Source organism: Coregonus clupeaformis, chromosome 26, assembly GCF_020615455.1.
Source record: "Coregonus clupeaformis isolate EN_2021a chromosome 26, ASM2061545v1, whole genome shotgun sequence".
Lineage (NCBI taxonomy): Eukaryota > Metazoa > Chordata > Actinopteri > Salmoniformes > Salmonidae > Coregonus > Coregonus clupeaformis.
Window position 1 is genome coordinate 33,523,960 of NC_059217.1, and position 16,477 is coordinate 33,540,436.

The 16,477-nt window shown below is 46.0% G+C and overlaps 1 protein-coding gene across 1 annotated transcript; it reads right to left on the bottom strand.

Moving 5' to 3' along the window:
* Positions 1-7,152: 7,152 nt before the first annotated feature.
* LOC121539817 (extensin) lies at positions 7,153-15,719 on the bottom strand. The gene is made up of 4 exons (XM_041848485.2): positions 15,575-15,719; positions 11,863-12,426; positions 8,803-8,968; positions 7,153-8,619 (listed from the first exon to the last, which is right to left on the bottom strand). Exons 1-4 carry the CDS (start codon positions 15,717-15,719, stop codon positions 8,610-8,612), a joined length of 885 nt encoding a protein of 294 aa, XP_041704419.2. The 3' UTR covers positions 7,153-8,609.
* Between the last annotated feature and the right edge of the window lie 758 nt (positions 15,720-16,477).

Below are 16,477 nucleotides of genomic sequence, written 5' to 3' on the forward strand. Positions count from 1 at the left end.
TTCCGTTTGGTCTCCACGGGGCACCTGCCACGTTCCAACGCCTGATGGATCGAGTCCTTGCGCCCCACAAGAGTGCGCAGCGGCTTATTTGGATGATGTTGTTATACAAAGTCCGGATTGGGCCAGCCACATACCCCGGGTACAAGCGGTGCTGGATTCGCTCAGGGAAGCAGGGCTCACGGCAAACCCGAAGAAGTGCAAGCTGGCCTTCAGTGAGACAAACTACCTGGGGTACACCATTGGGCGGGGGTTGGTCAAACCACAGGAAGCCAAACTGCGGGCCATACAGGACTGGCCGCAGCCCATCACCAAGAAGCAAGTAAGGTCATTTTTGGGCCTCGCTGGCTACTATAGACGCTTTATTGCAGATTTTGCTACCATAGCTGCACCGTTGACGGAGCTGACGACCAAACGCCACTCACGAATGGTGAAGTGGAACCCTGCGGCGGAGGCGGCTTTCCTCAACCTGAAGCGAGCACTCTGCTCCAGTCCGATCCTGGTGGCACCAGACTTCAAGAAGGAATTCATTGTCCAAGCGGATGCTTCGGAGGTGGGACTGGGTGCTGTCCTCACCCAGGCACATGACGGTGAAGAACATCCCATTCTCTACCTAAGCAGAAAGTTACTTCCAAGAGAGAAGAACTATTCAACGGTGGAGAAAGAATGTCTGGCTGTAGTCTGGGCCCTGGAGTCCCTTCGGTTCTATCTCCTGGGCCGACGTTTCATGGTGGTATCTGATCACGCCCCTCTGCAGTGGATGGCCAAGAACAGGAATCAAACAGTAGAGTAACCAGATGGTTTTTGAGCTTGCAACCGTTTAACTTTTCTGTTGTCCACAGGGCTGGCAAGCACCACGGCAATGCGGACGCCCTCTCCCGGCGTGATGCCTTCTTCGCTGCCTTTACCCCGACGAGGACGTCGGTCCCGAGGAGGGGGATGTGTGATGTCACGAGAGGCTGTGTCCTGGAGGGACGTTACATCCCCCTGAGGTGGCTGCAAACCCAGACAGCTATGGCTCCATCTGCTGGTATGGTCGGGAACTCCACCCCTCTATGGCCAATCTTCCCACGCAGCTGAAACAAATGAGGAGCTGATGAGCTGAAGGTTTGGGAAGGGAAGAGACACAGTCTCCAACCTGGGCTCTCTGGAGGACAAGAGTGCTGCACGTCCACTTCCATGAGGAATATAAGGATTTGGAGATACTTACCTTTGGGAAATACTCACCTTTGGATATATGCACCTGTGGAAATACGTGAGAGACATTTGGAAGGACTTTTTGCTGGGTTGGCCACTAGCTGCAACGTGGACTACAGTAAGGCTGGGGAAAAGTTATCTGAGCGAGTGAGAATTATGACTTTGGATGTGGAAGAGACATCCCTGAACTGTTAACCCTTAAAGAGCCACAAGAGAACAGAATTTTGTTATATTTTCGTTAATTTCCCAAGACCTATAATAAAATCCTTGTTTTGTTTGAACCTTGTCTCCTTGCACTACTTGAGCAACCCCGCTGAAAGCTGTGTAGCCTCTCGTGACGTCACAGTATGTACTGTATTCTATAGTATTCTACTGTATCTTAGTCTATGCCGCTCTGACATTGCTCGTCCATATATTTATTGATATATTCTTAATTCCATTGCTTTACTTAGATGTGTGTGTATATGTTGTGAAATTGTTAGATATTACTTGTTAGATATTACTGCACTGTCGGAGCTAGAAACACAAGCATTTCGCTACACCCGCAATAACATCTGCTAAACAGGTGTATGTGACCAATAAGATTTGATTTGATTTGACTTCAGAGTCTGGATTGGTTCTTTGATGTTGTCGGCAGAATGCGTTGATAATGAAGAGGCTGTCCTTTTACTGGTTGTCTCCTCTGTCTTTCTCATTCAAACATCCACACGCACAGCCACACACAGTCCCGAGCCCTGCCCCCTTCCCTTACAATGGTTGGATTTTCAAATCCAAACAATGAGAGGTCTCAACCCCCAAGGGAATTTTTTGTTGTTGTTGTTGAGAGAACCAATCAAACCTCTCGTACAATTTCTGAGCGAATATTGCATAACAAACGGCATCCTTTCTAGACCAGTGTGTTCACAGCTCTCCCTGCGCTGTGGGTCACGTGGGTCACGTCAGCCAGGCTACCACAGAACCTGCAGCTAGAGGCTAAGTGCACTAACTCCTGTGCCATAAAGGCTCAGACCTCTTGGCACCATTGTCCTATGGTTTGTGTAGGGCAGCCCTGAGATGAACTGGGACAACCAGCTGAGCACCATCCTCTCAGCAGCTGATGGCAGCGTGACCAAGATGAGGGTGAGTAGCCAGTAGATGGCACTATAACATAGTTATACATATGTGGCAGTGCATTACAAGGGCTTCACCAGAAGAGATGGCAGCTCATTCTTAGCGTTTAGCCCAGATAATAGTTTTACAGTATATGATAGAAACCTAGAAGTTCATAAATACCCTATGTACGTTCCCACTGTATGTGTTGATTAGTTTTCATGTTTCCCCAGGAGAGACTGGTCACACCAGGAAAATACCCAAAAGAAAGAGAAGGTGAGAGGAGATCTCTGTGGTCTGTAAGGTGGCTGACTGTGAATCACCTCTGTTTGTTACTCTCTCTTTGTGAATCTCTCCCTCTCTCGTCCCCCCCAGCCCTCCACCGCTGTTCTCCCCTCTCTGTGATGTAGTGGGCAGACCTGGCAGCCATCCAATCACAACTGCAGATCCAGGTCCTTGTGTGTGTGCATGCAAGTGTATGTGTTCATATAAAATAATCATTTTTATTACATACTTAAAAGGTGCCTAAACAGCCCTACATTTAAAGTAATTTCTTCCTCCTCCTCTTCTTCCTGTCGTAATGGTTGCCAGGACATAGTCTCTGACTCAGAGTCTTCATGACATGGACAGAGAGAGACACTCAGCAGCACCGCATACAGGCACTACAAGGTACCTATACATGACAACACTAACAATTATTGCTCACAGGAATACAGTGCATTCAGAAAGTATTCAGACCCCTTGGCTTTTTTCACATTTTGCTACGTTACAACCTTATTCTAAAATTGATTAAATTATTTGTTTTCCTCATCTATACACAATACCCCATAACGAAAAAGCAAAAACAGGTTTTTAGACATTTTTGCAAATGTATTCAAAATAAAAATGCTTATTTACATAAGTTTTCAGACCCTTTGCAATGTTAATCGAAATTGAGCTCAGGTGCATCCTGTTTCCATTGATCATCCTTGAGATGTTTCTACAACTGGATTGGAGTCCACCTGTGGTAAATTCAATTGATTGGACATGATTTGGAAAGGCACACACCTGTCTATATAAGGTCCCACAGTTGACTGTGCATGTCAGAGCAAAAACCAAGCCATGAGGTCAAAGGAATTGTCCGTAGAGCTCCGAGACAGGATTGTGTCGAGGCACAGATTTGGGGAAGGGTACCAAAACATTTCTGCAGCATTGAAGGTCCCCAAGAACACAGTGGCCTCCATAATTCTAAATTTGGAAGAAGTTTGGAACCACCAAGACGCTTCCTAGAGCTGGCCGCCCGGCCAAACTGAGCGATCAGGGGAGAAGGGCCTTGGTCAGGGAGGTGACCAAGAACCCAATGGTCCCTCCAGAATTCCTCTGTGGAGATGGGAGAACCTTCCAGAAGGACAACCATCTCTGCAGCACTCCACCAATCAGGCCTTTATGGTAGAGTGGCCAGATGGAAGGCACTCCTCAGTAAAAGGCACATGACAGCCCGCTTGGAGTTTGCCAAAAGGCACCTAAAGGACTCTCAGACCATGAGAAACAAGATTCTCTAGTCTGATGAAACCAAGATTGAAGTCTTTGGCCTGAATGCCAAGCTTCACGTCTGGAGGATGTTTTTCAGCGGCAGGGACTGGGAGACTAGTCAGGATGGAGGGAAAGATAAATGGAGCAAAGTACAGAGAGATCCTTGATGGAAACCTGCTCAGGACCTCAGACTACGGTGAAGGTTCACCTTCCAACAGGACAACGACCCTAAGCACACAGCCAAGACAATGCAGGACTGGCTTCGGGAGAAGTCTCTGAATGTCCTTGAGTGGCCCAGCCAGAGCCCGGACTTGAACCCAATCGAACATCTCTGGAGACCTGAAAATAGCTGTGCAGCGACGCTCCCCATCCAATCTGACAGAGCTTGAGAGGATCTGCAGAGAAGAATGGGAGAAACTCCCCAAATACAGGTGTGCCAAGCTTGTAGCGTCATACCCAAGAAGACTCAAGGCTGTAATCGCTGCCAAAGGTGCTTCAACAAAATACTAAGTAAACGGTCTGAATACTTATGTAAATGTCATATTTCAGTTTTTTACTTTTAATACATTTGCAAACATTTTATACAAACCTGTTTTGCTTTGTCATTATGGGGTATTGTGTGTGTGTGTAGAATGGTGAGGGGGGGAACAACAATTTAATACATTTTAGAATAAGGCTGTAACGTAACAGAATGTGCAAAAAGTCAAGGGGTCTGAATACTTTCCAAATGCACTGTATACCATCCAATATTAATTGATTGAGTATTGTAGATGTGTTATTCTTTTATCTCTCACAGACGAGGTTCGCTGGCTGCGAGAGCAGGCGACGGAGAGAGGAGAGGGTCAGGGATGGCGAGTCCGGGAACGGAGAGAAGGATGGAGTAATGGAGGAGAAAGGTGGGCCGTGAGCTCAACACTTTGAGAGGGCACATCACCAGAGCCACACTAGGTAACCTGAAGGAGAGGTGATATGTACCCCTGCCCGATCCTAAATCAACCATTAGCCCTTAGTGTGGAACCATACCAGTTTGGAGTGGTTTGGTGAAAGCTGTCCTTTACATTGATCGTTGTCCTTTACAGTTTCAGCTCTAAGCTGCGAAGGGAGGAGTTGGATCATCTGAGGAGAGAGATGGACACACTCACACTCTGTTCTCAGGTTGTTTCTGCAGGACTACACATTTCAGACTCAGAGCCTCTGTAGAGATGGCACAGTCTCGTTTACTCCTACTCCTTCCCTTTCATCTTACAGTGTGACAGGGAGGCATGAGGAGGACATGTTTTTTCAGCAGTCGGAGGCCAGAGAGACGAGGGGGCAGTATGAACGCAGCTGCAAGGTTTGAATGATTGAAGGAATTAATAATACAAGAATGGATGAAGGTAATTTCAGTGACTTTTTTCTAACTTGTTTTCTCTCTGACTCCCGACCCCTAACCTCTAAATATTGTCTTTCCCCAGACACCAGAAGAACTGACAGACAGCTACAGAAACCACAGCTTTGACCTGACCAAGACTGTCCCTCAATACACTGAGCAGATCAGGTGTGTGTGTGTGTGTAATAATGCCATCTCCTGCAGGGTATCTGTATCACTGCTGAAGGACGAGATCAGGAGTCTGATTCTCAAGGAGAGACAACGGCCCGCTCCCAAGGACTGTGGGCTCTCATTCTCCGTGGCTGACGTGAGTATGACATTTAAGCGTGTTAACCCTCGCAAGGCTGCCGGTTCAGACGGCATGTCAAGCCACGTCCTCAGAGCATGCGCAGACCAGCTGGCTGGAGTGTTTACGGACATATTCAATCTCTCCCTATCCAAGTCGGCTGTCCCCACTTGCTTCAAGATGTCCACCATTGTGCCTGTACCCAAGAAAGCAAAGGTAACTTAACTCAATGACTTTCGCCTTGTAGCACTTCTGTCATCATGAAGTGCTTTGAGAGGCTAGTTAAGGATCATATCACCTCTACCTTACCGGACACCTTGGACCCACTACAATTTGCAATAATCCACAGACGATGCAATCGCCATCGCACTACCCTGTCCCATCTGGACAAGAGGAATACCTATGTAAGAATGTTGTTAATTGACTATAGCTCAGCCTTCAACACCATAGTACCCTCCAAGCTCATCATTAAGCTCGGGGCCCTCGGTCTGAACCCTACCCTGTGCAACTGAGTCCTGGACTTCCTGACGGGCCGCCCCCATGTGGTAGGAAACAACACCTCTACGTCGTTGATCCTCAACACAGGGACCCCACAATTGTGCGTGCTCAGCCCCCTCCTGTACTCCCTGTTCACCCATGACTGTGTGGCCACGCACGCCTCCAACTCAATCATTAAGTTTGCTGATGACACAACAGTAGTAGACCTGACCACCGACAACAATGATACAGCATATAGGGAGGAGGTCAGAGACCTGGCAGTGTGGTGCCAGGACAACAACCTCTCCCTCAATGTGAGCAAGACAAAGGACCTGATCGTGGACTACAGAAAAGGAGGGCTGAACAGGCCCCCATTAACATCGACGGGGCTGTAATGGAGTGGGTCGAGAGTTTCAAGTTCCTTGGTGTCCACATCACCAACAAACTATCATGGTCCAAACACACCAAGACAGTTTTGAAGAGGGCACGACAACACCTTTTCCCCCTCAGGAGACTGAAAAGATTTGGCATGGGTCCACAGATCCTCAATGTTCTACATCTGCACCATCGAGAGCATTCTGACCGGTTGCATCACCGCTTGGTATGGCAACAGCTCGGCATCCGACCGTAAGTCGCTACAGAGGGTAGTGTGTATGGCCCAGTACATCACTGGGGCCAAGCTTCCTGCAATCCAGGACCTATATCCTAGGCGGTGTCAGAGGAAGGCCCAAAAAATTCCATAAACTCCATTCACCCAAGTCATAGACTGTTCTCTCTGCTACCACATGGCAAGCGGTACTGGAGCGGTCCAAAAGGTCCAAAAGGCTCCTTAACAGCTTCTACCCCCAAGCCATAAGACTGCTGAACAATTAATCAAATGGCTACCCGGACTATTTACATTGACCCCTCTCCTTTGTTTTTACACTGCTGCTACTCGCTGTTTATTATCTATGCATAGTCACTTTACCCCTACCTACATGTACAAATTACCTCTACTAACCTGTACCGCCGCACATTGACTCTGTACCGGTACCCCCTGCATATAGCCTCGTTATTGTTATTTTATTGTGTTACTTTTTATTTTATTTTTAACTTTAATTGATTTAGTAAATATTTTCTTAACTCTATTTCTTGAACTGCATTGTTGGTTAAGGGCTTGTAAGTAAGCATGTCACGGTAAGGTCTACACCTGTTGTAGTCGGCGCATGTGACAAATACAATTTGATTTGATTTGGATTTGGATGACGATCTTGATGATCATGGGAACCTGGTGTTGGGGTTAGACAGCCCCTCTGACCTCAGCCTCAATGACCTTTGACCTTTTAGAGGCTCTGTCATGCCATAAAGACTGTGCTAGAATGATAGTTATTTCTCTCTAGTTTTAAATGTTTAAATGTTTTAAATGTCTCCACATGTGGAGACTAATAAAGAAGGTTTCGGGCACAAACCTCAAACCCTGACTAAAGAGGATGATGAAAAGGCTCAACTCAGCGTGAGGAGAAAAAAAACGTATTTTATAAACTCCTACACAATGTGGAAATATTGTACAACAGGGTTTTGCATTACACACCAACAGTATTTAACTCTACAGTGTGGCAGCCTTCTGTGATTCCGTTAATGAATTACATCTGGAGAAAGTTAACTTGTTTCACTGATGGTATACAACTTGACGATCACTGATGTTTTTGAGTCGGAGACCATCAGCAAAACCTAATGAATTACTATAGTGGACTAATGTTTACTTTGACCATCTAACCTAAGGCTGATGCCAGTCAGTGAGGTGCTTTAATTAAAAAACATCAACATCACTCCAGACTTTACGTCAAACAGTAAAACATATCAACCTAATAATACAGCCAGTAAATTTTTTGGCACTTCATATATGGAGCTACTAATACAGGGGTGCATATTAACTACCATTCAACTCAACTCCACATGGAGTCAAATAGAACCACTCGGTTTCAACTATAACTTTAGTCCCATTGATACAGATGAGTGGCACGACAACAAACGTCAGGAGTCTGCAACCAACAGATCTGTCAACCAGAGGGCGGTATCCCAAGCAGGAACTCTTAAGTTAGCTAACTTTGATAAACATTAGGAAATATAAATATCTATTGCTAATTCGTTTAAACAGGTCAACTTTTAAATGTTGAGTCTGTTAAACCATGTCTATTTCTATCTATCAGTATCCACCTGTCCACAGTCTATCTACCAGTATCTTTATGAAGTCCGAAATATGAAGTTATTTCAGAATATTTAGCAGTTTTCTGGCTCTCTTTGATCCTGCATTGTGACACACACACACACATAACTAAAGTCTCCCCAATAAGGTGGGGGTAGGGAAGGAAGGAATGGGTGGGGGTGTTCTTTTTTCCTGTGTGTCTAACACACACACACACTGCATTCACCTCACATCAATAGAGCATTATGCTCATAAAAGCTTTACATAAAATAGTTTCTCTCTGACCTCATGCTATACATTTACCATGTCTGTGAGTAGATCAGGTTGGACTATAGAGACGCAGCCCCAGTTCAGAAGGAGAGGGTCTGTGGGGTTCTAGCTGTTCCACCTGGTCAGAGACAAACGGTCTGGGGGGTCCATCTGGCTGTTCCATCAGGTCAGACTGTGTCCTCTCCGTCTCCATCAGAGGCTGTACATGGACAGGGGAGTATCCTCCATCATATCATCCTAAACAGGGATGGCAAAGGATGTCAGCAGGATGATATGCGGTGAGTGAAGTAAATGCTAACAATGCCTACTTAGCGTAATAGCTCACAAAACAAGCCTAACGCTATCACAAGTCTTCAGGTCTCATTACTGTTAAGCATTACGCTAACTCTTCACCTAACCACTTGTGTTCTACTGTCTCACCATAGGCAGGTCCTGGAGCCTGAGGAACTCAGGCCGTTGGTCCCGTCGTCGCAGTTTGATGAAGAGGAGCAGGGTGATGATGGCTGCAGTGACAGTGAGGCTGACACTAGTCCAGCTAGGAGAGGGTCCAGGGCAGGAGCGCCATTATGGAACACTGGTTCCCCTGCTGGGGTTAGGGGAACATATACTATATATACACATATACAGTACAACATACATTGAGTGTATAAAACATAAGGAACACCTGCTCTTTCATGACATAGACTGACCAGGTAAAGGATATTTAAGCCTTGAGACAATTGAGATGTGGATTTTGTATGTGTGCCATTCTGAGGGTGATGTGCAGCTCACTCACCGGCGATGACCGATGCATTCTTGCCAAAAGCATGTCTCTCTCGTTTTAAAACAATGCTCTTCGCTCAATAGGCATATTTGGAAGTTGATAACATATTTGGTAGCCTACAGATAGATTAGTTCTCTTTTCAGCAGGAGCCATTTGCTTTCCAATCTGTGTTCCAATTTGAAATATTGCGAAAGGCCTATTTTGGCTGCATGCTGTTCACTGACAGATTTGCTGCGCGTTCCCGACTGTAGGCTTGCCTTGTGATCGGGCTGCACACATTAAAAAATATATATGCCATTGATCCTCTGTGGCTAAATTATAGGCCTATAATTTCTTTCTGAACAGACAGCAGTAATTCTATAACTTTGGCAAATGTATTTCAATTCATCAGGGGTGCTGCAGCACCTCCAGCACCCTTCCAGCGGCTAAGCTATGATTCTTCAAGGAACTAAGGATTAAGTGCAACGTTGGAGAGATGAGAGTTGCAGGCTTATGTCTATCAGAGCAGAGAGAGGGAGAGAGATTCTAGTTCTGTGAGAGATACAGGCGGGCGCTTCTCTCTGTCTCTCTCTCACCACAGCAATGGCCACGGTTGGTCTATATAGGCTACAATGTTGCGCAAACCATAAACCCGAGCCGGCCCAACACAAATGAATTATTAGAATATCAGGCACGTTTTCAAATTACGTTTTTTAGGGGACAGGAGAATTACAGAGGAGGCAACTTTAATTAACTCTGATTGCTTTTATTATCATTTTTACATAGCAAAGAGTGAAAATTATTTTTCATGCTACGTGAGGTACCGGTTCCATGCAAATGGGTTCTGGAACAAAACAGTCCAAAACTGAGAGGTGCTGGGATCCCAAATTAAGCACTGGGTATGGTAGTAGGTGCCCGACCCACCGGTTTGTGTGTTAAGAACAGCAACTCTGCTGGGTTTTTCACGCTCTAGTTAGCTAGCTAATGTTAACTATAATAAGCTATAAAACATTGTTTACTGTTAGTTTTGAAATACAATTATATATTTATTTGACAATATATACAGTGCATTCGGAAAGTACTCAGACCCCTTGAATTTTTCAACATTTTATTACGTTACAGCCTTATTCTAAAATTGATTAAATTGTTTTTTTCCCTCATCAATCTACACACAATACCACACATTTTTAAAATATGACATTTACATAAGTATTCAGACCCTTTCCTCAGTACTTTGTTGAAGCACCTTTGGCAGCGATTACAGCCTCGAGTCTTCTTGGGTATGACGCTATAAGCTTGGCACACCTGTATTTAGAGTTTCTCCCATTCTTCTCTGCAGAACCTCTCAAGCTCTGTCAGGTTGGATGGGGAGCGTTGCTGCACAGCTATTTTCAGGTCTCTCAAGAGATGGTCCATCGGGTTGAAGTCTTGGTTTCATCAGACCAGAGAATCTTGTTTCTCATGGTTTGAGAGTCCTTTAGGTGCCTTTTGGCAAACTCCAAGTGGGCCTTTTACTGAGGAGTGGCTTCCATCTGGCCACTCTGCCATAAAGGCCTGATTGGTGGAGTGCTGCAGAGATGGTTGTCCTTCTGGAAGGTTCTCCCATCTCCACAGAGGAACTCTGGAGCTCTGTCAGAGAGTGACCATTGGGTTCTTGACCATGGCCCTTCTCCCCTGATTGCTCAGTTTGGCCGGGCAGCCAGCTCTAGGTCTTGGTGGTTCTAAACTTCTTCCATTTAAAAATGATGGAGGCCACTGTGTTCTTGGGGACCTTCAATGCTGCAGACATTTTTTGGTACCCTTCCCCAGATTTGTGCCTCGACACAATCTTGTCTCGGAGCTCTACGGACAATTCCTTTGACCTCATGGCTTGGTTTTTGCTCTGACATGCACTGTCAACTGTGGGACCTTATATTGACAGGTGTGTGCCTTTCCAAATCATGTCCAATCAATTGAATTTACCACAGGTGGACTCCAATCAAGTTGTAGAAACATTTCAAGGATTATCAATGGAAACAGGATGCACATGAGCTACATATTGAGTCTCATAGCAAAGGGTCTGAATACTTATGTAAATAAGGTATTTCCGTTTTTTATTTTTAATCCATCTGCACAAAAAAAAAGTTTCACTTTGTCATTATAGGGTATTGTGTGTAAATTGATGAGGGATTATTTCTTTTAAAATCAATTTTAGAATAAGGCTGTAAAGTCAAGGGGTCTGAAAACGTTCCGAATGCGCTGTATATACTGAGTATACAAAACATGAAGAACTTTCTCTTTCCATGACATAAACTGACCAGGTGAATACAGGTGAAAGCTATGATCCCTTATTGATGTCACTTGTTAAATCCACTTCAAATCATTGTAGATGAAGGGGAGGAGACCGGTTAAAGAAGGATTTTTAAGCCTTGAGACAATTGAGACATGGAGTGTGTCAAGGACTGCAACGTTGCTGGGTTTTTCACACTCAACCGTTTTCCGTGTGTATCAAGAATGGTCCACCACCCAAAGGACACCCAGACAACTTGACACAACTGTGGGAAGCATTGGAGTCAACATGGGTCAACATCCCTGTGGAACGCTTTCGACACCTTGTAGTCCATGCCCGACACTTTGAGGCTGTTCTGTGGCTGCTGCTGTTTGATAACAAATAACAAAACACTCTCCCATAGCAACATAACACACACACACACACACACACACACATGCATGACCGCACAAAGAAACCATCTACTCACCATTCACCATATTGAGCTGAGAGGGGGTGTTGGCGTGTGTTTTAGCCTGGGCTGGAGGGCTGCTGGCTGGGGTGGAGGCCGGGGGAAGCTGGGTGGTGCTGGAGGTCTGGGGCTGGGACTCAGATGTAGGTTCAGCTGGGGGAGAGGTGGTGGTAGTGGTTGTAGGATGGGGACTGAGGGGCTGTTTAGGCTGGGTAGAGGTCTCTGGGTTAGGGCTGGGGGTTGAGCTGGGCTGGGGGGCAGAGGTGGTGTTAGTGGTGGTCTCAGGCCTAGTAGGGGCTGGTTTAGCTGGGGAATCGGTGGTGGTGGGTGAGTGGGTTTTGGGATGATGGGTGGAGGGATGAAGGGAATGGCTCGATGGAGTGGTGTGGTGGACAGGTGTGTGTGGGGTGGTGGTGGTGGTGGGAGCTTTGTGTATGAGGACTGCAGTATTGGGTGTGTGAGAATGGTCAGTTGGGTTGTCAAAGGGGGCAACAGGGGGCTGTACGGTCTCTTCGGTGAGGTTCCTCGGGGCAGGGGCCTTCTCAGGGATGGGAGGGGGGGCAGGGACCCCCACACTGATGGCTAGAAGAGAGTGAAAGAGTGGTTTTAAAGTGAAATTCAATACAAGGAAAATAAGGATACAGCTCATAATATGAAGAGAGAAAAGAAGCAGTGTTGTCATGAGATAATATAGAACCAGGGGCGCAACTTTCACTGGGGACGGGGGGGGGGACATGACTCCCAAACATTCTGAAATTGCATTTTTGTCCCTCCAATATATATAATTGTACTGAGATACAAAAAGTGCCATCCGTGTGCTTTAGGAAAATGCGGACGCCTCAGAGTGGTCGAGTAGGCTGTTTGGCGGTTTCAGAAGCTCCTGCACGTCATCCCTAGCCGACACTGTCAGCTACTGTTCACCAGCACTGAACTTCTTACATCCCCTTTCTCGGTCTTAGCAAGACACTGACTACACTTTAGCTAGCTAGTAAGCAGAGCAGTAGATCAAAACATCATTTTATTTTACTTAGCCTAGATAATTGTTTGTACAGTATGTCTACTTTGGTGCCTAATTCAGACCTTATGGCATTTTTCAAGGATGAGCATTAAAAGGGGAGAAGACCACAATAAGTCTGGCCATGTGGAGAAGTGCAGCTATAGTGAGGGGAAACTGACTGGTTTGGTCAGGGCCAGCATGAGGGATAGTTTATCCTGTGTCGGTGAGTGTAGCTATTATGTTAACCTCTTCTGGATAGGACCCTTCATCTCAATATCTGCCTAAAATGACATGCCCAACTCTAACTGCCTGTAGCTCAGGACCTGAAGCAAGGATATGCATATTCTTGATACTATTTGAAAGGAAACACTGAAGTCTGTGGAGATGTGAAACTAATGTAGGAGAATATAACACAATATATCTGGTCAAATATCAAACAAAAAAACATGCGTTTCTATTTTTATTTTTGATCCATCATATTTGAAATTCAAAATTAGATGTTGTCCACAACAGGGCAACAGTGTGTGCGCAAATTTGAGACGGATACATTCAAGAATGAGAGAGCTACATACTATTTAGTATGAAGTCTCCCAGGTGTCCCTCACGAGTTTGCCCAAATGTACCCAAGTGGCTGAATTGGTCAATTGATACATTTTAAAGTACATAACTATAGAGAACATACAAAAATGCTATGGTAATAAACATTTAAATTTACACACTCCCAGGAATGTCATGCATGATGGATCATTAGCTTCCCTACATAAAAGGTACTAACAGGAGACGCGGAGAGAACGCTGATCCAATGCCTCCCAACACAGAAGTTAACTATTTAAGATAAGGGCCAAGTTAGCAGCCAACACTGATCTAATGTAATAAGTGCACACACCACAAGCCACACACAAAGTGAAAAAAAAAACTATTTACACACTATTTACAATTAGAGTATTTAGAACACCCACAGTCCTCTACACAAGATTGTTCTGCTGATGCCAAGTCCCATAGCAGTCTCTTTCTGCTGTGAAGAAGAGGGTAACAGCACAAGTAGTGCAGGTGATGGGAGATTGTGGCACAGAGTACAACGACGCCTTCCTGCTGTGCTCTTTTGGCCCTGAGGCACATTCAGGTCTGCAGTTATGTACACTGCTCAAAAAAATAAAGGGAACACTTAAACAACACAATGTAACTCCAAGTCAATCACACTTCTGTGAAATCAAACTGTCCACTTAGGAAGCAACACTGATTGACAATAAATGTCACATGCTGTTGTGCAAATGGAATAGACAACAGGTGGAAATTATAGGCAATTAGCAAGACACCCCCAATAAAGAAGTGGTTCTGCAGGTGGTGACCACAGACCACTTCTCAGTTCCTATGCTTCCTGGCTGATGTTTTGGTCACTTCTGAATGCTGGTGGTGCTTTCACTCTAGTGGTAGCATGAGACGGAGTCTATAACCCACACAAGTGGCTCAGGTAGTGCAGCTCATCCAGGATGGCACATCAATGCGAGCTGTGGCAAGAAGGTTTGCTGTGTCTGTCAGTGTAGTGTCCAGAGCATGGAGGCGCTACCAGGAGACAGGCCAGTACATCAGGAGACATGGAGGAGGCCGTAGGAGGGCAACAACCCAGCAGCAGGACTGCTACCTCCGCCTTTGTGCAAGGAGGAGCAGGAGGAGCACTGCCAGAGCCCTGCAAAATGACCTCCAGCAGGCCACAAATGTGCATGTGTCTGCTCAAACGGTCAGAAATAGACTCCATGAGAGTGGTATGAGGGCCTGACGTCCACAGGTGGGGGTTGTGCTTACAGCCCAACACCGTGCAGGACGTTTGGCATTTGCCAGAGAACAACAAGATTGGCAAATTTGCCACTGGCGCCCTGTGCTCTTCACAGATGAAAGCAGGTTCACACTGAGCACATGTGACAGACATGACAGAGTCTGGAGACGCCGTGGAGAACGTTCTGCTGCCTGCAACATCCTCCAGCATGACCGGTTTGGTGGTGGGTCAGTCATGGTGTGGGGTGGCATTTCTTTACGGGGCCGCACAGCCCTCCATGTGCTCGCCAGAGGTAGCCTGATTTGGTACCGAGATGAGATCCTCAGACCCCTTGTGAGACTATATGCTGGTGCGGTTGGCCCTGGGTTCGTCCTAATGCAAGACAATGCTAGACCTCATGTGGCTGGAGTGTGTCAGCAGTTCCTGCAAGAGGAAGGCATTGATGCTATGAACTGGCCCGCCCGTGCCCCAGACCTGAATCCAATTGAGCACATCTGGGACATCATGTCTCGCTCCATCCACCAACGCCACGTTGCACCACAGACTGTCCAGGAGTTGGCAGATGCTTTAGTCCAGGTCTGGGAGGAGATCCCTCAGGAGACCATCCGCCACCTCATCAGGAGCATGCCCAGGCATTGTAGGGAGGTCATACAGGCACGTGGAGGCCACACACACTACTGAGCCTCATTTTGACTTGTTTTAAGGACATTACATCAAAGTTGGATCAGCCTGTAGTGTGGTTTTCCACTTTAATTTTGAGGGTGACTCCAAATCCAGACCTCCATGGGTTGATACATTTGATTTCCATTGATAATTTTCGTGTGATTTTGTTGTCAGCACATTCAACTATGTAAAGAAAAAAGTATTTAATAAGATTATTTCATTCATTCAGATCTAGGATGTGTTGTTTAAGTGTTCCCTTTCATTTTTTTGAGCAGTGTATTTTGGCAGGTGAACACCACTGGTGGCAGGAGTAGAGGGGACAGAGGTAGAGGGGACAGAAGGTGCTGCAGTGGACTTTGTGCCATAGTCAGGAAGCTCCTGGATGAGCAGCTCTCTGAAGGCTAGCTGTGTCATGGGGGTCTGTCCACAGCTCTTAGCCATTTCCTTCTGGTGGATGAATGCATTCACCACAGCAATGCCGATGAAGTGATAGAATCTCAGTTGTCTTGTACCATTTCATTGTCTTGTGGAAAACATTGTAGTAGCCTATCAGCACGTCTGACAGGTCCACACCTCCCATGCCCTTGTTGTAATCCTTTACAGCAGCTGGAATGGGGAAATTTTTCTTGGTCCATGCCCCATTAGCATCCTTCAAACGACCTGCTGACGTGATTGCCACTGTACGATTTGTGGATACTGGAACACATGACCACCTCTCTGGTATCCATCCACTTTACAAAGAGCAGGTCATCTTTACGAATTCATCGCATGGTACCCCTATCAGCTCTCTTAGGCATGTCGTTTACTTTCATTTTGGGAACACCCACTCTGTTGGGACGATTGGTGCCACAAGACAATACATTCAGCTTCCTCAGGTCTGTAAACAGGGTAGGGCTTGTGTAAAAGTTGTCCACAAATAGTTTGTGGCCCATCCCCAGCAGTGGAAAATCCAAAAATTCCATAACGGAATCATAACTAAGTCCCTTACCTGTGGCTGAGATGGATTTCCCCTCGTAAACAAAACAATTCCAAGTGTAGGCACACACAGAATCGGCCAAAACAAACTGTTTGTAACCACTCTTTGTTGGCTTGTTATGCATACAGTTGAAGTCGGAAGTTTACATACAGTGAGGGAAAAAAGTATTTGATCCCCTGCTGATTTTGTACGTTTGCCCACTGACAAAGACATGATCAGTCTA